The following is a 23,520-nucleotide window of genomic DNA, read 5'->3' as shown; positions in this document are numbered from 1 at the left end:
ATTTCTCTATCTATCTATCTCTCTAGATCCACCGATAATGGACCCCCAGTGGGAACTCAGGGTTTTGGGTGGGGAAAACATACTGGGGAAACGGTATATAATGGTAAAACAAGCCTTTTCTTCTCTCTGCATTACCTTCTTGGATTTATAATAAACCGATGAAAAATTATGCTAATTATCAATATCCTAGACTAATGGTATATTTTTCATTTATTTGTTGACATTCTACGGGTCGGTTGTAGTCGCTCTTGTTTGTTCGTTTGTACATAGCAGTTTTCGACCTTCTACGCATAAACTCCTCCCACTTGCGCTTAAACTCCACCTCCACCAGTAGGATTACTCCTTCTCTTATATCCCTTCCCCATTTTCCCCATACGTCATTTTACCTGCCACATTCAAGTATTCTACTTCACCCGGCTTATTCAAGTATTTTTCTTGATCTAGTACAACTATACCATTCCTTTTATGTAATACCCATGTATACATATCACGTTTGACCCAAGAATTACACTTTTTATTATCCGATATCTTATAAAATCACCTCATTTTATATTCCCATTAAATATTATTTATCATACACTACATTTTATCCTGTTATATTACTTTTATACATTTTGTTATTACCTTGTCACACCCAAATTTCACATGAATACTTGCTTTGGACAAGGTTCACATTCTAGTTCATTCATGTTTACTCTCTAGACTCCGTTGTTTTTCCGTTAACCGATCACGAACCCATACGTATGGAAAGTTTGCACAAGGGGGTTAATATTGCCCAACCCCCTTCCCTTATCTCTTCAAGTGGTTGCTCCATACACCTTCCAACAAACCCTTTTCTGTGGAAACCTTTGTCCAAGTCAGGTATTTATTAGTTCATAGTTAAAGTGAGGTCTTTTTGCATATTTTACGATGACCAATGTTTACAGTGTCCCAAGTGCCGTTCGTGTCTATCATACAGGAAAGATATTCACATCTATTACTGCAATACTGAAACTAAGATAGCTAAGACAAAGAAAAAACGGCAATGTGCATATACTACAGGAGTTAAGACGTCACAGTCACAAGACCCCGGTGACCCACAAGTTTCGTCATCCCGGTCATAAAAATAAGTCATTCATTTCTTTAATTTTAATGTGTTAGTTTTACTATTTTTTTAGTGTGCGCAGCTCAACATTACCGCTTGCCAGTACATACGAGCTTGATGTTTTATTTTCCTGCTAGCGAAGCGAGCCAGTGGCGGAACAAAAACCATTATATATAGTGTTGCTAATATTAGTGTAACATTGTTAATGCTAAAGTGCGCAGCTCAACATTACCAGTACATACGTTCTTGATGTTTTTGTTTTCTGGTGAGCGAAGCGAGCCCGAATTGGAACAAGACCCATTATATTTGAAAATTTTAACAGAAAAACTCAAACCCAAAGAAGTCTGGCAAGAAAGAGAGAATGTGACTCTCCTCCTCATCTAGTTCTTACTCATCATTGTTAAATTCTTCAGATGCTGTTGTTTTGTAAGAAAGTCAAGAAACATTACCTTAGGATAATTTATCTAGTCCTGAATCTCCAAAACCCACCCAATTGTTACTCACATTGGCAACAGTGCTACCTCTTATTCTGTCCTGCCTTTGGCAACACTGTCGGCTGAACCAAGAGTTCGCTCGCTGTTCTCGTCTGGCTGCCAATTAAAACAAGAATTGAATTTAAAATATGTACAATAACCCACCAAGTTATCAGAATCAGTTGTCTAAAATACTTAGAGAGAATTGCTAAATATGGCTCGGCCAACAAATCGTGTCGACACGAGAATAGTTACAGATGGTTTCAAACTACTGTATTGGAACCTAGATATATGTCTATTGTAGGCTCCAGAACCTTTAATTATGCAGCCTCGAGACTATATAATAAGCTCCACGAGACATCTGAATGATTGAAGACATTGAGGCTTTTAAGAGGAAACTGAATACTTTCTTATTCCATGAGTCGTATGGTAGTGACGATTCAACAGTAAATGAGCAATACGTAATATGAAACATTGACTACTCTGAACGAACAAGATATAACGACAGTGGAGGTCCTGTAGAGAGTGGGGTTCTCCTGCTTTATGGGACCGGAAAAGCAGCCGTTAAAGTAAAGTAAAGCAAGTAATTTGTTTACGATCCTCCAGTCTGTAAACACCCGCCTGCTCTTTTGAATTTCCAGTTGTTCTGTAACTGGAATACAAAACACCCTATTTATTAGGGGTTATACTTTCGGCGGAGCTGAAATGACGAGCCATTAAAATTTTAGCGAGGGTTAACTACCCACACCGCTAGTTAGCTAGGGTAGGGGGGTTAGCTTGCTACCACTCCCGTTCACACACCAGTGATTTAGTCACTTTACTTTTGGCTCGGATCGAGAGCGGTTGTTTCCTCTCTCCCTCCTCACCTATTCTGCACTGCCATTAATTTTTATCTTTTAACTTACTTTTTCTTATACTTGTATATATATGAAAACATTCTTAATGTTTGTGTATATATGTGTATAGAAATGTGGAAAGTTTCCTTTTCAGTGTTTGTGCTGTGTGTGATACATATACGACAACGACACTTGCGTAGTAGCAAGGCCAGCACTGTTCCACTTCGTGGGGAACGACCTCTCCCTCTCTGGTCCATCGGTCTTCCCATCGGCATATAACTGTTAACTCTGCCGCCGCAGGGGAATCGTCATCGCCTGAACCCTCTTCATTCAACTATTGTCTGCTTTTTCCTTTTTTCCTACGGGAAACATGGATTCTGGGCGAAGGGAATGTGGCCTTTCAAAGATTGACTACGGTCTCTCTCTTCTCGAGGTCGTTCACCTTTACAACAACAGTGTACTATTGAGAAAGCTCCTTTCCCGTGCACGAGTTAGGTTGCTCTTGCGATTATTTGTCTCAATTATTTTTAGTGAAAATATAATTATTTTAATTTTTCAGCTTTCTCCGTGGGGAACACTTCTCTTCGGAGGGTCGGTGGTTCTCACTATTAGTGAATATTCTTAGCTGATTTAAATAATTGTAATTCTGTTTTCATTACAGTTACTCCGCTCCCCCCTTCTCCCGTGGATGTCAACTGGGGAAGGAAGGGCGCAATACTTAATCTTATGCTTTCCCCTCTTCGGAGGGAATTTGTTAAATAATTAATTTTTTGTCGGCGCAATACTTATTTTATGTTGTTCCCTCGGGGTTCCTCTTCAGAGTTCCTCCCTAGGGAATTTCTGTTAAATAATTTATCTAATTTTATTTTTTCCCAGTTAACTATGCAGTTTTTCTTCGTTCGACTAAGAGTGCCAACGAAGCAGAGCTCTTCTGTTCATGCGTGGGGAATCTGCTGTCACTGCCGTCCCTCAGAGGACGTAGTCTTGGGCGTCATCCCTTCTCTTAGAAGTAATCCCGTGACAACATGACCAGCACTTCAGGGGTTGGACACCTTCCCTTCCAAGGGAAGTTTCCTCCTCAGGTGTGAGGTCGTTTCTCCCTTCAGAGGGAGAACTCTTCTACGAAATGTTCACCTCTCTCGTTCGCGAGAGAGCCCACTCATAGAGACTCCTCTTCGGAGGATCGCTACTGTTAAGGTCAGCTTGCTGATCCACCGGCCCTCAAGGGACATCATCATGGGCGTCTTCTAGTCTCTTCTACGAAGTGTTCACCTCTCTCGTTCGCGAGAGAGGCCACTCATAGAGACACCTCTTCAGAGGATCAAAGACCTACCAGTGCAGCAGACCTACCAGGACCTCATCGGTGGATGTTTGCCCTTCCAAAGGGCACATCTCAGTTCCTGATCGTCCTACCAGCTGACCTTCCGATCTACCAGTGCAACCTTGTGCTGCAACGTAGTCCTTTGGACTTCGGTCCTGGACACTAACACGGACCTTTTTTTTTTCTTTACGGTCCCCATCGGTGGATGCTCACCCTTCCAAAGGGCACATTCCAGTTCCTGGTCGTCCTGCCAGCTGACATACCGATCTACCAGCGCAACCTTGCGCTGCAACGGGTCCTGGACTCTAACGCAGACCTGCTTACGGTCCCCATCGGTGGATGCTTGCCCTTTTTTAAAGGGCACATCCCAATTCCTGATCGTCCTGCCACTGGTCACCCTACCAGCTGACCTGCCAACCTACTAGTGCTACCTTCGCGCGGGAGTTTTCCGCGCGCGCGGGTGCCGCGCGGGAGTTTTCCGCGCGCGCGGGTGCCGCGCGGGAGTTTTCCGCGCGCGCGGCTGCCGCGCGGGAGTTTTCCGCGCGCGCGGGTGCCTATGGCCTCCCGCGCACCCGCTGATGATTTTCCGCGCGTGCCGTCAATTTTCTGCGCTCGTGTGCCAACAATCTTCTGCTCGTGCTCGACGACGATCTTCAGCGCGCGGGTGCCGATGGTCTCCCGCGCGCGGGCCAATGATTTTCCACGCGAGTTAGAGCCAATGCTCTTGCGTGCGCGGGTGCCAATGGTCTCGCGCGTGCCGATGATTTTCCAAGCTAGCAAGCGCCAATGCACTTGCGTGCGCGCCAATAGTCTTGCATGCACGTGTGGCAACAGTTCCGCGCGCGCAGGCCGACTTTCTTCTGCGCGCAGGTGCCTAGGGTCTCCCGCGCATGCACCAACAGTATTGCGCGGGTGCGCTCCGACTTTCTTCTGCGCGCGGGCGCCGATGGTCTCCTGCACGCCTGCCAACAGTCTCGCGGGCGCGTGAGCTCACCAAGAGTCTATCATGCACGGGCGCCGACGGCCTTCACGCGTGCACGCTCCAATAATTTTGAACGCGCGCGCGGACGGTCTTCTGGGCAGACGCTGATGGTCTTCCGCACGCGCGCGCCAACAGTCTCCATGTAGTACTCTCACGCACGCGGCAATGCACCCACCCTTGCGCAAACAGTCACACGCTTCGGCGCATTCTAGGGAGAATGCACAAAACTACACAGTGCCTTACTGCGCCCCAGCGATCTTCCTCACTTTCCTGCGCCCTCCTGGCAGTTACGATCCCGGATCCAATGCGCCAGCTCTTGCCAAAGAGTCAAGGCTCGCAGATCCAATGCACCAGCGCTTGCCTGCTCTCCAGGCAGATATTAAGCACCAGCATCATCCTGTGTGCTATCGCTCCGGTACTCTCTTACACACTCGCGCAATTGTCAATAAAAAGGAATAAAACTTTTTGGACAGGTCACCATTGCCCCATTGCCCCATTCCTCCCTGCAAATACATAAACATTGCCACCGGGAAAAGAGGAATAAGGCTTCACATCAGGATTCAAGATCCTGAAGATTCCATCCTACAAGGGGAATCGAAACGGGGAATCTTTGGTCCCTGTCTCTTCTGAAGTTTCTTTTTCCTTGACAGACCACCGACAGCAAACAGGAAAGCATCAACAGACTGATCTCTAGATCACTGTTTGCTGATGGCTAGTTCACAGTTTACTGATCGCTAGGTCGCCGATCACCAGATCGCCAATTGCTAGCTCAATGCTGATCTTTGACCTCTAGTTCCTCCAATGACTAACGATCTCCAATTGCTAGCGTTTCCAATCACCGATTGCTAGTCAATAACCAGTCATCAGCTTGCTGATCACTAGATCACCGATGGGCAGCTCATCTTTCTTCGATCATTGAAATCAGCTCGCTGATCTCTGACCAGCCCATTTTCAGCTTGCTCATCTCTGACCAACCAGGGGGGACCATAATCAGCTTGTTGATCTCGAACTCGCCATCGGCTCACAGACCACCGATTCATTGGTCATCAGCAATTTGCCAGCAGTTCGTGACTCGAACTTACTAGTCAACCGCTTCCTCTACAGTAGTTCCTAGATCAGAAGGTATACAACATACTTCTCGCTACTGGCCGTTCGCCATCACACTAAAGTGATCGGCAAATGTTCGACAACCCTCTTCAACGGCTTCCCGACAGGGAACTACTTGCGAGCACTCTCCAACTGCACAGTAACCACGATACCCAACGGTTAACCATTGATTAACATTCGCCAGATTGATTCTATTCCAAGGAATAGCATCAATCCCATTAGGGCGCATGGTAAGGCTAAGCGTTGCCTTCCTTCTGTTAGTTAAAGAAATTCTCTCTCAGAGAAGAATTCTTACCCTGGGTATCGCGTCTGATCCTTTACGACATGAGTCAAGACTCCAGCGTCGACAATCTTCCATGCAAAAGGATCAGCAAGGAGCTGTCCCTTTGGGTCGATGTCCACACCATGTTGGAGTTCGAACAAGGGCTAAGACCTCAGGTCTTCATTTGCACACTGGACCTAAAGGATACTTACTCCCAGGTCCAAACCATCCATCTAGGAAGGTTGGAAGATTCAGTCTAGACAAACAAGAAACACCAGTTCAAGGCACTGTGCTTTGGTCTTTCCACTACACCCATCCTGATCTCACAGGATCGGCTTCTGTCTCCTCTCTCTCGGGACGACTGACTGACCTTAGCAGACTCAGTAGCAACCTTGCATTTACACTGGAACTTCTGAAGTCTTTTTACCAAGATCCAGTGATCAGGATAAACCTGCGGAAGTCTTCCTTACTTCCCTCCCAGGAGACTGTGTATCTGGGAATGATTCTAGACACCAATCTCCACAAAACCTTCTCGAAACGAGAACGACTTCCATTCCAAGAGACTTGAGTCGGAAAAAAGAAGAAAGGAGGGACCCTAGTGCTGCACCACACGACCTCAGCCCTCTGGACAGAGCCCGAAGGTACCTTCACCTAAAATCTCTACTTTTCGGTCCTTCAGCAGCCTCATCGGTTCCTAACAGACCACTCAATGATGTGATGGATGACACACCACATAGAGACTCACATCGACAAGCAAGAAGGAACTTGCTTGTAGCCTCTTCCCATCTAATGGTATAAACACTAAGATGGGCCAAAGTCCGTTCGGTACCACTATCAGCCCCACTTCATTCCAGACTGGAAGAACGTGCTCGCCGACAATCTGTGCACAGCATCTCGGATAAGGTATACCGAATGGACTTTGGATCGCCATGTAGCCAACAAAGTCCCGACTTTACGAGGTCCTCCAACTAGGGGGTCTGTTCACAATGCTCCTGAATCTCGGGCTACCGTTGCTCACCAGCCCTAGACCCCAAGGCTCTCTGGCAACAACGGTGGGTACAACAATGACGTTTACGTCTTGTCCTTGTTTTATCTGAAGAAAGGCACTCAACAAGGCTAGAATATCAGTCAACCTCTCAAGGTCTCTCCTAGCTCCGCTATGGCATTATGCAGAACGGTCTCCAAACTTTTTGCAGCTCCTGATAGTCTCCAAGAGAACCCTCTCCACATAACAGGCAACCCACTTCGACACCTACCACAAGCTATGGCTTTGCTATGATTGTACGCCTGAAGACTGCCCAATACCTCTTTGCGAAAAGGTTGTCTAGATATCTGAGGAATTCCTCAGCATCAGTCTACCAGGCAGTATCGCATCTTGTGTGGTTGGCGTCATGTGAAAGTGTCTCTCCACTCGATACCTCGATTCCAGCAATAGCGGAATCCTCGAGTATATACAAGAGGAAAAGACCCCCTATTCAGTTCCAACAGGTAAAGATAGACTTTTCCTAACTCATACAGACTTACAATTTGCCTTTCCCCATTCGGAATTGAGACCTTCCTCTCAGAACATGGTTCAAATCTCCGATCCCTAAAGGGACCTTCACCAGGCAACAAATTTTCTCCTGATTTAAGAACACAATGTTCCTACACACTCGGACAGCAACCATACGAGTCAAGGAACTTCATGGTCTCTCTTTCGACATCGCCCATTATTGAGAAGGGTGAAAGACAATGTTCAGTTTCGTCCCTGAGTATGTCGCCAGACAGTGTCTCCAGAGGTGACGGATCTTACACAAGTCTCATCTAGGTAACGGACGATCCAGATCATCCGTTACTGTACCCAGGGTAAGGTATGAGACTTTACCTAAAGAAAACAGCAACAGCCTGCCCGGGTCCCTCCTCTTGTCAGCACTGGGAGAGACTAGAGGAGGATCACCGAAACATCATCTCAACAAGACGACTCCTGGTCCTTCTTAGCAGATTACTCTGTGACGCAGGTTTTACAAGAAAGGATGTGAATGCTCCAGGTGACTTTCACAACCTTTCTCCTGCAAGATGTGACCCACTGGAACTCTATACGATCTCTATCGGTCCGGTGGTGACTGAACAACAGCTGGTTGTATACCTCAATCTCCTTATTGGACAAGTAGCAGAAGGTTGAGGGCACGGTTACCCAGTTTTAGTCTGCGTGAATGAAAAGATTTGACTGGCTCTTATTCTTTTCTTCATCCTACCCTCTCGTGGGGAAAGCAGCATCCTGGGTTCTCTCCATAAGCTGACCTCAAACCACTGCAGGTAAACCATGCTCCCTTGTGTACCTAGTATTAAGCTAATACTGTTGCATCTCCATACCCTGGCGAGGTGGTATTGGGAAGTCTTGATTACGTCAGGTTTTTCCTACATAGACTCGGAATAACTTTACCTAGACAGTCGCACTTCTGCACGTCTCAACACACAGCGTGCGTAGGCCACGGACTTTGCGTAGCAAGGTTTAGCGAGGGCAGGGACTCCTTATTTTTGAGTATTAACATACTCAGATAAGGAGTCCCCGGTCAAAGCCAAAAGCCAGATTGGCAGGGACGTCCACCCTTCCTAATGGGTGAGTCACCCCTAATAAATAGCGTGGTTTGTATTCCAGTTACGGAACAGATGACAAATTCGTAGATAATTTGTATTTTTCCTAACTATACAAACCTTAGCTATTTATACAAACTTGCCCACCATCCCTATCCTCCTTGAAGTCCTACCTCCAAACAAAGTGACTAAATCACAGGTGTGTGAACTGGAATGGTAGCGGTGTGGGTAGTTAACCCTCGCTAAAATTTTAATGGCTCATCATTTCAGCTCCGCCGAAAATATAACCCCTAATAAATAGCTAAGGTTTGTATAATGAGGAAAAATACAAATTATCTACGAATTTGTCATTTATCTTCTTTTGCTCATTAGTTCCTTCATCAATTTTGTATTTGTTGGTTCTTATTATAACCAATTACCTGTGTTAGTGGTTTTTTGTGGCTTCCTTGTTTGGATTGTCTTTAAATTGGTTAATGTTCTGACACTAAATACAAACCCTTTCACTATTTATAGGGATTGTACTTTTAGCGAAGCTGGAAGAAGAGCCATAAGACTTTTTAGTGAGGTATAACCACCTAGTTAGTGGGGTGGTAGGGTGGTACCCTGCTACCATGCTCACTTACACACTATTTTGTCTCTCCGCTTTAGCTTTTGGCTCAGCCGAGAATGGACGTTGTCACTCTGCCTCCCAACTTAAGCTTGCCATTTGATTAATTCTTTTTGCTTTTCCTTTGCAAGTGTGATTTTTTCTTCTTTTGCCTTCCTTGTGCGGATCTGTCCGGGACCTGAAGGGTATCATGCGGGACCTTCATGTCCTCTGCTGAGACAGACCCACGTTCGTTGTGTCCAGCCTGCTGAGGACTCGTTGTGACCAGGATAACACCTGCAATGAATGCCAGGAGTAGTCTTCCTCCCAGTGGGAGATACCTGAGCGATGGCTCAATAAGAAGTCTAAGAGAGGTTTACCCTCTGATCTCTTCCTAAAGCTCCTGTTCGATCAATCTCTTCTGGGGAACGGTCAAACAAGAGTGTAGAACATTTAACACCAGGTCAACCTTGGGGATCAAGGGATATTGCTGCTTCCCCTAGAGAAGCAACTCTGGCCCTTCCCCTTGGTGGATTTTCCCATTTTCAGATATCTTTCAGATTTGGCCTTCTCTTGGTGTGACCGGCCACCTTTTGAAGGAGGAGCTGTTGGAACTTCTACAACTGGCTGCTGAGTGGAAGAGGACTCCTGCCTCCTCACATGTAAAAGCTCCTTCTCGGAGGTGTATTGAACTTTACGCCCCTGGATAGTGTTGATGAGCGACGACACTACCATAGTAACATACATAAACAAGAAAGGAGGGACTATGTCCCAACCCCTCTGCAGATTGGCAAAGTAGGCTCACATTTGGGCTAGCGACAACACAGTAAACCTGTTAGCTAGGTACGTTCCAGACAAAAGAAATGTCCTAGCAGACTTGCTCAGCCATCAGGGGTGAGTGGTAGGATCAGAGTGGTTCTTACTACCCTGCTTGGTGGTAAGGCTTCTTGTCCTTCGGGGCTCTTCAACGATGGACTTGTTCGCCACCCGGTTGAACAAGGAGTTTCCAGTGCTCTGTTCCCTAGTCCCAAACCTGTCAGTAGTGATGAAAGATGCTTTCCAACACCCCTGAGACAATTTGGACACTACGCCTTTCTATCCTTTTCAAATGTCAGACTAATCCTAGTGGCTCGAAGTGGCCACATGCCAAATAGTTTCTGTAGTTGCGGATTCATTGGGGTGGATAATCTCTTCCCTTTAAATAATAACATACTTGCAGCTGCTCCCTTTTATGGTACCGTTAGAATTACCCAAATGGCTCAACCATCTCCATTGCAGAGATTCAATAACTCCGTTTCCTCGCTGTAACTTCATGGGTGAAGACTACTGTACTCTGCATCTTCTCAGAGCGAAAGGCTTTTCGCGAGGTACTACACAGGAGATGTCTGGATATCTCCATAAATCCTCTGCTGCAATCTACCATGGAAAGTGGCCCATCCTCCGTGGTTTTTTTTTGTAGACTAGATACTTCTCTAGTTGTAGTCTCTGCAATTAATTGCCAATTTCCTCGTTTACCTTCACGGAAAGAAGCTCCTATCAGATTCTGCGGTAAAAGGCTATTGCTCAGCCTTGATCCAAATCATCAGACAAAGTCCATGACCTCTCCTCACCATGGGAGTTGTTCATGCTGATGAGGAGCTTTGAGCAGTCCTGTCCTCCCAGAGAACTCAATCCCATACCTTCGGACGTTATGAAAGTTCTCACCTCTCTGAATCGTGCTCTGCACAAGCCCATAAGAAGAGCAACATACAAGTGTCTGACACTTAAGACAGTGTTCTTAATGGCTCTAGCCTCAGCGAAGAGAGTAAGCGAGTTGCATAGCATCTCTTATGCCATTAGTCATTCCAAGGGATGGAAAAAGGTCTGTGACCTTCACTCTGGTGTTTGTGTTTAAAACAGAACCTTGCCATTCATGATCCCAGGTTCAAGTCCTTCTCTATCTCCTTTCTGTTAGATGCACTAGCAATTGGGATGACCTGTTTCTCTGTCCTGTGAGGGCACTAAAGCACTACCTTAAGAGAACCCAGTGCTTCAGATCAGAGCATAAGAGATCGTTCCTCAGCACTGGTGGGATGGAGAAGCCCATCTCCAAAAACACAGTCTTTTCTTGCTTTTTAAGACTATCAAACTGCATACTCCTCTTCTGGAGAATCCAATGAGTGGTCCACCTAAACCACGAGCTCATTAAATCAGAGGAATTGTCTCCACCCTCTCTCCCAGTAAGAATATGTCTGTGGTGCAAGTGCTGAAGGCAGGTGTCAGGAGTTGTCAGACACCCTTCACTGATTACTGCCTTCAGGAGTATACCCACAAGTCCCTGCTCAACAGGTTGTGTAGTGAGTTGAACTTCCTCACGGGACAAAATAGATAGCGATCGTGATGTCAGTCCATGAATGATAAGTAAGAATGTCTGGCCCTTTTTCTTTTCTTTTCCAGCCATGAGGTTCAGCAGTCTTGTCATTCTGGAGTTGAACTGGAAGATTAATGAAGGTAAGCTACTCAACAGAGTACGGTACCTTTTCTTTACAATAGGATTTGTATTGCAATACAGTATCTTCCATCCTTTTGTTTGTAGAGAAGGATGAATAGTATGTTTGCATACCCATTTTTCATACAATGTCTATACAGTACTGTACTTTCAAACAATCATGTCCGGGAGGATATAGATTCCTCTTAGACTGTCTACTAGTCCCTGTGGAGGCTTAACCTAACTCCTGCAACATCCCTATGCTAAGGTAGTTAGGAGGTTAGAAGTCATGACTTTTTCTCCTCCACAGGACCAAAGACTTTGACAATTCCCAGGTCAGTAAACCAGCCAGTTGGGTTATAGGGACTTCCGCCCTCCTAAGGATAAGTCTCTTATTAAAGGTCGAAGGTTTACAGTACATTTCATATACTGTACTGTAATAACAAATCACAAATTATTTAATCAAATTGTATTTTTCCTTACCATACAAACCTGAGACCTTTAAGTTACAATGCCTGTCGCAACCAACCCACAAGTTTTAGGTTAAAGTTAAAGTAAAGGCTATGCTACCTCGCGGGGTCTACCCACCACCCGCCAGCTACTACAACTACCTTGTTAAAAGTTTAAAAGACTGTCTCCAGTTTTGCTGAAGTCATAATCCTATTAAGGTCTCAGGTTTGTATGGTTAGGAAAAATACTATATAATTGATTAAAGAATTGTGATATTTGAAGGAAGTCATTGTCCTCCAACTCTACTCTAAATTACCATTTACTTTGGAACCAGCTGTACTGTAGTATAGAGTATAATTTGAAATTATTTCACAGTGTTTTAGTATATTTTAGATGCCTCAAAATACAGTAAAGTATAGCATTATAACCTGTATGTGAAGTGTAAATTTTGAAGAAAATATAATACACATGTAGGATGTCTAATTTTCTTTATCACATGCTGTTTGTTTTGTTTTACTAGATTGAACTTCAGGATGTTTCAAGATTCTCATGGTGCCTATGCGGTTCTTCCATCTGTGATAAGGCCACGAAGAATTCAACCTGGGAAAAAGACTATCTTGGTTTCTGTACTCTTATCTACATTACTTCTAATGTCACAGCTTCTTCGGGCTTTGCAGCTTGAGCAGCCACCAAAGTTGACTAATGTTCATATTTTGCAGGTACAGTAATATGTCACTACATTTTTAATTTGTTCAAAGAGATCAGACTAAAGTTGATTTTCAACATAGGTTGCATTTTTCCCCATAGAGGGACTTATATGTTCCCTATACAAGTGATGAATGCAAAAAAATTACATTATCTACAACATGGTATCATTCAATAAAAACCAAATACATATGTTAATAAGCTTCCATGTGAAGTACAGTACTTTACAATCCTTTAGTACCATAATGTTCTGAATAGTACAGTACCGTACCTATAGCATTTGAATGAAGTGTAAGTAACAGAGAGAGATGATATAACATAATGATACAGTTCAGTAAGCTGTAATTAACAGTGGTCATCTTACCTTAAAGTTGGTGTCTTTTTTTACTTACTGGACATGAAAGAACGTGAAATTAGAAATAAGGAATTAGTTGTTGGAGGAGGAGGATGATGATGTAGTTGGTGAGGATGTAGCTGCTGCACAATTTTTTTTTCCCAAGCCTTACAATAAAGGCAGTAGTTCTTTGGCGTCAAAATCAGGTGATGATTGTAGCCTTTCCTTTGTTTTGTACTAACAAGGAATTGATCTAAAGTTTGTTGCATAGTGTTCCTTCTTGTCATCAGAATTGTTCTATATGAAAGGAATAAATCCTCAACACCATTAGCTCTTGGTTCTTACAAGAATACAAACTATGGTCCTTTAATATGAGTTTGACTTTAGGGAAGCCTAAATGGCCATTTAAACTTTTAATTAATGAAGTAGTCATAGTTAATGGTAGGTGGAGGGTAAACCCCGACCACTCCCCATGTAGAGCAACCCTCACTTTGACTTCAGCTACAATTTTGTGTACAAGTACAGCTCTGCTGCTTGATAATCTGGTTTTGTTCCATAACTGGAATACAAACCACGCTATTTAATAGGGGTATAACTTTTGGCGTAACTGAAATGACGAGCCATTAATTTTTAACGAGGGTTTACTACCCACACCGCTAGTTAGCAGGGATAGGGGAGGGTAGCTTGCTACCCCCCCTCACACACCTGTGCTTGAGCTCACTTTGCTCTCGGCTCGGATGGAAGTCGGACGTGTCTGCTCTCATCCTCGCCATCATTTGGCAGCCATTTAATGCTTTTGTCTTTTTCTTTTTCTAGTTCTGTTTGTGAAGTTGGCCTCTGCAATTTTGCGCACCTGCCCTGGGTTTCCCGACCGTCCCTGTGGAACATTCATGTCGGCGGTAGAGACTAATCCTCACGCCCTTTGTCCTTCTTGTAGGGGCCAACGATGTGATAGCAACAACAGGTGTAGGGAGTGGTCTACCTCCCAGTGGGAGAGGTTTTCGCGACGACGGAAGAAGTCGTCCAAACGGATATTTCTCCTTCGAAGGTTTCTTTGAAAGGAGAAAAACCCAAGGCCTCTCCTTCCGTTGCCCAAACCTCCTCCGAAGCTCCCACTCGGTGGTCTCTTTCGAGAGATCGTCGAGTGGTAGCGTAGACCGATGTACTGTTTACCAACCTCGGTGCTCGAGAGGTGACGTTGCTTTCCCTAGCAAAGCAGCTCCACCTCTCCCCCCAAGGGAGGATATGTCACTAATCCCCCTTTTCAGCTTTGGTTCTCCTTGGGGCTTAGGGTTCGCCCTCCAAGGAGGTTTTGCTTAACTACATCTGATTGGGTGCCGCTGTCAAGCTATCGCCGTCACCGGCAGAGGTTGATCCTCTGTCTCTTGTCGATGTTGTGGTGTCAGAGGTATCCAATGCAGTATCACCCATCACCTCTGCCTCTTCAAACCCTACAGTAGCTGACAGCTTAGTTTCTCCCGTCTCTGTTCAACCTACGAAGGAGAAACTAAGTCCATCGTCAGTCTCTCCTGCTGGTGTTTCTTCCCCTCGGGGAGTTCACTTGCATAGACTCCTCTTCGGAGGACTGCAGAAGGTCAGCTTGCTGATCCAACGGCCCCCAGAGGACGCATTCGTCGGAAGGCTCGCCTTCCTCTTCGCCAAAGAGGCCTTCCTTCACCTGTGGTGAGGAGGCGCCTCTTTGGTTCATCACCTTCGTTGCAGTCTACCGCAGAGGAGCCTCAAGACCAATCATCTATCACTGTTCCTGCACTGGTCCTGGACCTTTCTGCAGATCATTCGCGATCTCCTTCAGTGGAAGGTCGTCCTTTTAAAGGACACGTCGACCTTCCACCCGACAGACCTGCTGACCTGCCGTCACCTTTTTGACATATGCCTAACAAGGCTTTACCTAAGCGCACTAAGGCGCGCCAACCAGATAAGCGCTATGCGCCAACGAAACCTGACAAGCTCTCTCTAGTAACTCGTCAGGCCCCATCTCTAAACCCTAACACAGGGCATCAAGCACGTACACGCCAACACGCGCACAAGTCCTAACAGGAGCATAGCTCCATCACATGCTATGCACGCCCTCATGCACATACGCGCCCACGTTCCCTTGCGCGCTAGGTCTTGCCTGAGCCTAAGCGCTCTTCCACGCGCCATCAGTCTCCTGCCCGCGCGCAAACGCGCCCAACAGCTAACTCTCCTGCGCACCAACGATCTACTGATCTGAGCGCTGCTGGGAAATCAACAAGGCTGGCTTCTCCCACGCGCCAACTAGTACCATCGCGCCAGCCTTCTCCCGCACACATCCGCGAGGATACGCGCGCGTGCTCGCCTATCCTCTCCAACGGATTCGCGCCAACGTTCTATCACGCGCCCACACGCCTCACATGTTTCAACTGTGTGCCCGCGCGCTAGAGATCTTTCTCCTGCGCGCACGCGCCCTACGGCTGGCACAGGCACGCGCGAACTCTCGCCTGTGCACTCAACGCATTGATCCAGCGCGCGAACGCGCCAACAGTCTCCCGCACGGGCACTCCTGTGCGCCAACAGTCTCCCGCACGGGCACTCCTGTGCGCCAACAGTCTCCCGCGCGCGAGCCCTGGCGTTCTCCCGCGGGCGAGCCCTGGCGTTCTCCCGCGGGCGAGCCCTGGCGTTCTCCCGCGGGCGAGCCCTGGCGTTCTCCCGCGGGCGAGCCCTGGCGTTCTCCCGCGGGCGAGCCCTGGCGTTCTCCCGCGGGCGAGACTGCTGAACTACACACGGCAAGGTCGCCATCGCCTCATTCCCCTCCCCGCAAGCGCATACCATCGCGCATTGTGGAAGGGAAGCATCTAGAGGGGTCCAGGATCCCAAAGCCATCACAGGCGGACCCAACAATGATGAGGACTCCTCCCAGGGATCCTTCAATTCCTGTCCCTTCAAAGGGTATGTCTGACAGTGCATCTTCCAGCCAACAGCCCTGGTTCGGTGCACTGATCAGAGCCGTAACGCAGGCTTTCAAGCCTGTCTTCTCTGAATTAGGGCACAGATCCATGGCTGCTTCTTCCCCTTTGAAGAGAAATAGAGGAGTTCCAGACGCGGTAACTTCCTCAAGGGCAAAACTGACTCCACGCAGACCTTCGAGGCAGGTTCCTTCTTTTTCCCAGACTGCCTCTTCTTCCCTTTCGGACGAAGATTTCCCGTCCCCAGGGGAATCACGCGAGGAGAGACTTTCCCCCATCCCACCAATGGGAGAAACCTCTCCTCGCACCAAGGTGTCTACTCAGATGGGGATTGAAAGGAACATGCCACCCTCGTCAATGTTGGAGTCCTACATCCTTCCCAGGAAGGAATCTAAGGACTCCTAAACATTGCCGAAGTCCTCTACTAGGACTAGGATGGAGCCAGCTAGCCACTCGAGAAACATCCGCGACTCTCCCCAAGAAGGGCCTTTGGGGACAGAAGGAGACTTCGCTGCAAGTTCTACAACCGGAGGAGACCAGCAAGAGTTAGAACATGCATTTTGGCAAGTTCTGACTCTAATGAGGGCTCTCGACGGGTTTTCCGACCCAGAGATTCCTCCTCGAGAGGGCAAGGACACTGTCTTGGACCGTGTCTTTGGTACTCAGAAGCCCTCCAAGACCAGTGCAGCACTGCCCTGGTCTCAAGGGGTTAAGAGTACCATGGACAAGATCTCTCTACAGCTCTCCGAGATGTCCTCCTCCATCCGTTCCAGTGCCACCAATAAGCTCCTCTCACCTCCACGCGTACAGCAGAGGTGGTACTTCGAGATCCTTGAGGAGCCTTGTTTAGCTCTTCCTCTTCACCACTCACTGGAAGAGCTTACCAGGGAAGTCCCTCTTGAGAGACTCTCCAACCGGCAGGTCTCGTTCTTGGCAGCCGAGATCCTCAACCAGGAGAAAGTTGGGAAGTGTCGATATCTGGTTGGGGACCTTAGGTATCCTGATACGTTCTGAGGATTTCTCCAAAGAACGTACCAGGAAAGCTATGGAAACCTTCGTTCTCTCAGGTACTCGCACGATCGAGTTTCTGGCCCACCAAGTCTCGAACTTGTGGGCAAATACCATTCTGAAACGTTGGGATGCAGTAGCTGAGAGATTCCATCAGAAGGTCCCTAGCACCGAGATCAATAGGCTCAGACATTCCTCTCAAGAGGGATCCATCTTGTTCGAGCCTAAGGATGTGGAATATGCCGCAGAGAGGTGGAGGAAGTCTCGTCAAGACCCTTCTTCATAGAGCTTTAACATCCAAGCCCTATAAGCCTCCAGCACCACAGCAGTCCCATCCAGTCAAGACCACTAAGACGACAACAGCAGCGAAGACCTTGGTGTCTAAGCCCTTTCCTATCAAAGAAAAGAAAGGCAAAAAGTCCTCCAGGGGAGGCAAGAATCTTAGAAGGTGCAGCCGAGGCCACAAACGCTAGGATAGGCAGTCCCCCTGCATGTCCACCAGTGGGGGATGCCTACAAAGTTGCTCAAACAGGTGGAAACAACTCGGGGCCGATTCATAACCTCTCTACCTCCCCTGACGACGAATCCAGTGTCATTGAACTCCCTTGCCATGGGATTGGCAAGGGGAAAGCCCTTCGGGCAGAAGTCCAAACCCTGTTGAAGAAGGGCCCTCTCCAAGAGGTCCTCGACGGATCTCCAGGCTTCTTCAGTAGACTCTTTCTTGTAAAGAAGGCGTCTGGAGGCTGGAGACCAGTCATCGACCTCTCAGCTCTGAACAAGTTTGTCAAACAAACTCCGTTCAGCTTGGAGACGGCAGACACGGTCAGACTAGCAGTAAGACCGCAAGACTTTATGTGCACACTGGACCTAAAGGATGCATACTTCCAGATCCCAGTCCATCCGTCTTCAAGGAAGTACTTAAGATTCAGCCTAGACAACAGAAAGTACCAGTTCAAGGTGCTGTGCTTCGGTCTCTCCACAGCACCACAAGTCTTCACCAGTGTTTACCCTAGTTTCATCTTGGGCACACAGGATTGGCATCCGTCTCCTCCGTTATCTGGACGACTGGTTAATCCTAGCAGACTCGCTGTCAACCCTTCTTCAGCACCGAGACAAACTTCTGAGACTTTCATGGTAAATCTCGAGAAGTCTTTCCTGCTTCCCACTCAAAGACTGGTATACCTAGGAAAGATTATAGACACCAATCTCCACAAAGCCTTCCCATCAGATGACAGGATAGCAAAGCTGAGGAGGGTCGCAAGCCCTTTTCTCAGACGAGAAGAACTTCCAGCCCAATCGTGGATACGTCTCCTCGGTCACCTTTCATCACTGGCCCGTCGAGTTCCCAATGGTCGCCTCAGGATGAGATCCCTCCAGTGGCGACTCAAGTCCCAGTGGAATCAAGCGTACGACTCCCCGGACATCCAGATCCCCATGGGACCTGTGGAACTGACGGATCTCCAGTGGTGGGTGGCAGACAAGAACCTACAAAAAGGAGTGGACCTTCTCGTCCTCCCCCCGGATTTGATGCTGTTTTCGGACACTTCAAAAAAAGGCCTTTCGTCAGAGTCAGAAAAGTACCTCCACATAAATCTCCTAGAGATGAAGGCCGTCTTTCTGGCCCTTCAACAGTTCCAACAGTACCTGGCAAGTCACCCTGTGGTGGTGATGAGCGACAATACCACAGTAGTGGCCTACATCAACAAACAAGGAGGCACTTTTTCGCAGCAACTATCCCATCTAGCAGTAGAGATACTGAAATTTATTGGTAGTAGGTTGGCCAGGGCACCAACCACCCGTTGAGATACTACCACTAGAGAAGTATTGGATCCTTTGACTGGCCAGACAGTAATGCATTGGATCCCTCTCTCTAGTCACGGCTTATTTTTTTCTTTGCCTACACTTACACAGAATAGTCTGGCCTATTCTTTACATATTCTTGTCTTTCCTCATACATCTGACAACAATGAGATACTTAACACTTCTTCACCCAAGGGGTTAATTACTGTACTGCAATTTGTTCAGTGTACTTTCCTCTTGGTAAGGGTAGAAGAGACTCTTTAGCTATGGTAAGCAGCTCTTCTAGGAGGACACTCCAAAATTAAACCATTGTTCTCTAGTCTTGGGTAGTGCCATAGCCTCTGTACCATGGTCTTCCACTGTCTTGGGTTAGAGTTCTCTTGCTTGAGGGTACACTCGGGCACACACTTCTATCTTATTTTTTTTTTCTTCCTCTTGTTTTTTGAAATGGTGTGTTGGGCAGGCTTAATAGAAGGGCCATGGATGCCTGGTGGTTTATCAAGAGGTTATCTTTTCCTTTTTTTGATTTTTTCTTCTCAAAACCATCCTTACTGTCCTCCCTTCAGTTGAAGTGGCTATCATGGAGGGTATTTAGCCTTGCATGGTGTATCGGCTCCTCCATGTTGACCAGTTTTTCCGACTTTTTACTATAGTCTATGGGTATCATCAATCACTTTTTTTATTATTCTGTACATATTGTTTTTGTTATAATTCTTGTTAATCTAGTTTTTAAGTATGATGTCTCTTTTTTTTATTTCTATTAATTCTTATGCTGTCTGGAGACATTGAGCGAAATCCGGGACCAGTACGTCCTAGATTTCGTCAATGTCGTCTGCTGTATTGCAATATTCGTGGTCTTCATGCAAATATCCAAGACCTTACAGTTGCGTCCAGACAGTATGATATTCTTTTGTGCTCAGAAACTTTGGTTTCTAATATGAGGCACTCATCTGAGCTCCTTAAAACTGGTTTTAAGAAGCCAATAATGCTGAAACGTGATGCCATTCCTAGGGCCAGGGGAATGGCGGTGTATATTAGGGCCGAGTACCCTGCTTCTCATAAGTCCTGCTATCAATGTGGATGTCATGAGATTCAGGTAATAAAAGTTTGTGGCAGGCATAACTACTTTTATTTGTGTTCGATCTACCGGAATCCAGACATGGATGATTCTGTCTTCGATTGTCTCCTCACCATTATGGCTAAGATACAAGAAGATGATAGAAAGGCTTCTTTTGTCTTTGTTGGTGATTTTAATGCTCACCATAGCGAGTGGTTAAGTTCTATCTCTCCTACCGATCGCCATGGCTTAAGAGCTTTAGACTTTGCCTCTGAATCAGGCTGTGAGCAAATCATAAATGAAGCTACTCACAGGTCTGGTAATTGCTGGGACCTCATATACACTGACTCCCCTGGCGTTATAACTAGTAAGGTTGGTTCTCCAGTCGGGACTTCTGATCATGCCTTGATTTCATTATTAGTGAAGACTGAGCAGCCTGTCCCTGATATATCATATTCCTGTAAAATTTATATGAAATCCCAAGCAGACTAGAATGGGATTTTGCATGATCTTTTGTGCTTGAATTGGTCACAATTATATAATAGTGTAGATCCTGTTGTCCCTTTGAATGAGAATCTAGTCAACATAATTGATAGGCGTATCCCTTCTCGTGTGCTAAGGTACCGAATGAAGGACAAACCGTGGTTCAATGATGATTGTAGACATGCTTATTTGGAGAAGCAGGAGGCCTATCACCTTTGGAAGGGTAACAGATCAGATTTGACCTGGAACAACTATACTCAGCTTCGAGCTTTTGCTCAGAGAGTTTATGCCTCAACTGAAAAGGAGTACAATTTAATCATAAAAGAAACCCTCTCTGGTACAACTCAGGAAAATAAATGGTGGTCTACCCTTAAATCTGCACTCTTTGGTGTAGATGCAACAGTTCCTCCTTTCCTTTACTTAAACCAGATGGCTCAGTCACTCACTGTCCAAAGGAAAAGGCAACCCTTTTGGCTGATGTTTTTGACAGTAAACAAGAGTAATGAAAAACATGAACTTCCTCATTCCTGTTTTCCTGAGGCTAAACTAACTAGTTTAGCTTTTCGATCTCGTGAGATTAAAGCTCTGTTGATGGACCTTGATGCTTATGGAGGTGTAGACCCAAATGGTATTTTTCCTTTGTTTTTTATAAAGACAGCAGATTTTTTAGCTCCAAAGTTATTTGTTATTTTGCGCAAGTTAGCAAGAAGAGGAGCTTTTAGCACTTGTTGGAGAATTGTAAATGTTACTCCTCTATGTAAATGTGTTTGTGGTAGCTCAAGTCCCACTGATTACCGCCCAATTTCCATAACTCCCATATTATCTAAAGTTTTTGAACGTCTTCGGGGAAAACGTCTTAATAGGTTTGCTGAAGGTAATCATCTATTCCCTAGTTTGCAATTTGGTTTTCGTAAAGGCCTTGGAGCATGTGATGCCCTTCTTACAATCTCCAATGCAGTACAGAAATCCCTTGATTGTGGTCGGGAAGTTCGTATGATTGGCCTTGATTTTAGTGCTGCCTTTGACCGTGTTAATCATGAGGCCCTTGTTTTCAAACTGAAACAGTTGGGAGTGGTTGGGTCGTTTCTTAGCATTATTATTGATTTTTTAAGTAGTAGATTTCAAAGAGTTGTTGTTGATGGGCACCATAGTGAGTATAGGAATGTGATATCTGATGTTCCACAGGGTAGTGTTCTTGGCCCATTACTTTTCATACTATATACACATGACATGTGGTTTGGCCTAGAAAATAAGCTTGTTGCATATGCAGATGATGCTACTCTCTTTGCATCAATTCCATCCCCTGAATGTAGATCTGGGGTTGGTGAGCCCCTTAATAGAGATTTAGCTAAAATTAGTGCATGGTGCAAATTATGGGGTATGAAGTTGAATCCTAACAAAACTCAAAGTATGATTGTAAGTAGGTCAAGGACGGTAGCTCCTCAACATCCGGATCTCAGTATTGATAATGTTTCTTTAAATTTGTATGACCCTTTCAAAATTTTAGGTGTGATTCTCGACAGCAAATTTACTTTTGAGAAACATATAAGGTCTGTGTCTTCTTCAATTGCACAAAAAATGGGCTTATTGAGAAAGTCTTTCAAGATATTCGGTGATCAATCTATTCTGAAGAAGTGTTTTAATTCTTTTATTCTACATTGTTTTGAGTATTGTTCTCCTGTCTGGTCTTCAGACAGAAACTTACGGTCTATTAAATTTCTTATTCCCGATCTAGATATTAATCTCTGGCACTGTCGTTCAATTAGTTCATTATGCATGTTGCATAAGATTTTTCATAACTCTGACCATCCTTTACATTCAGATATCCCTGGACAATTCTATCCTGTTCGTAATACTAGGCAGGGAGTTAATTCTAATAGCCAGGCCTTCTCCATCATAAGACTCAATACTACGCAGTACTCTAGAAGTTTTATTCCAGCTGTTACAAAGTTGTGGAATGATCTTCTTAATCTGGTTGTTGAATCAGTAGAACTTCAAAAGTTTAAAATTGGACCAAATGCTTTTTTGTTGACCAGGCGGACATGTCTTTTTATAGTTTATATATGACATATTTGTTTTTGACGTTGTTGATAGTTTATATATGACATATCTCTTTTGACATTACTTTTTTTTAGAATGATTTATTGTTAATTTGTTCTCTTCAGTTATTTATTTCCTTATTTCCTTTCCTCACTGGGCCATTTTTCCCTATTGGAGCCCCTGGGCTTATAGCATCTTGCTTTTCCAATTAGGGTTGTAGCTTGGATAGTAATAATAATAATAATGGGCCGAAGTCCACGCGATACCACTATCGGCACGCTTCATTCCGGCAAAAGGAATATGCTCGCCGACAACCTGAGCAGAGCATCTCAGATAGTGAGTACCGAGTGGTCTTTGGATCATCTAGTAGCCAACAAAGTCCTGACTTTGTGGGGTTCTCCAACTGTGGACCTCTTCGCAACGGCCCTGAACTTCAGGCTTCCGCTGTACTGTTCCCCAGTCCCAGACCCCAAGGCTCTCTGGCTTTCCAACAACGGTGGGACAACATCGACGTTTACACCTTTCCCCCGTTCTGTCTGATGAGGAGGGTACTCAACAAGACCAGAACATCGGTCAATCTTTCAATGACCCTCATAGCTCTGCTATGGCATCACGCGGAATGGTTCCCGGACCTTTTGCAACTCCTTACGGAGCCACCAAGAGAACTCCCTCCACGACACAATCTACTCAAACAACCCCATGCCAACATCTTCCACAAAGCCGTAGGTTCACTACGGCTTCACGCCTGGAGACTATCCAGCATCTCCTCTCTGAGAGAGGATTTTCGCAACAAGTTACGATCAGGATGTCTGGACACCTGCGAAAGTCTTCGGCAGTAGTCTACCAGACAAAGTGGAAAGTCTTCTGTGGTTGGTGTCGTGGAAGGGGTATCTCTCCACTCGATGCCACTATTCCAGCAATAGCGTAGTTCCTCGTGTATTTGCGTGAAGAAATGCGCCTTTGTCTTGGCAGTGAAAGGCTATCACTCAGCCTTAAGTCTAGCCTT

At 45.8% G+C, this 23,520-nt stretch overlaps 1 protein-coding gene across 1 annotated transcript in view; it reads left to right on the top strand.

Annotated features, from left to right (window-relative positions):
• Nucleotides 1-23,520, top strand: part of LOC137646703 (uncharacterized) — an 86,023-nt gene that overhangs the window by 4,185 nt on the left and 58,318 nt on the right. The window contains exon 2 of the mRNA XM_068379813.1: nt 12,663-12,861. Within this exon, the coding sequence (XP_068235914.1) occupies nt 12,676-12,861 (186 nt within the window). The 5' untranslated portion in view covers nt 12,663-12,675. The remainder of the gene's footprint in view (nt 1-12,662; nt 12,862-23,520) is intronic.

Source organism: Palaemon carinicauda, chromosome 1 (genome assembly GCF_036898095.1).
Source record: "Palaemon carinicauda isolate YSFRI2023 chromosome 1, ASM3689809v2, whole genome shotgun sequence".
Classification (NCBI taxonomy): Eukaryota; Metazoa; Arthropoda; class Malacostraca; order Decapoda; family Palaemonidae; genus Palaemon; species Palaemon carinicauda.
Note: the sequence above shows the minus strand (reverse complement) of the source record. Positions and strands in the feature narration are given on the sequence as shown.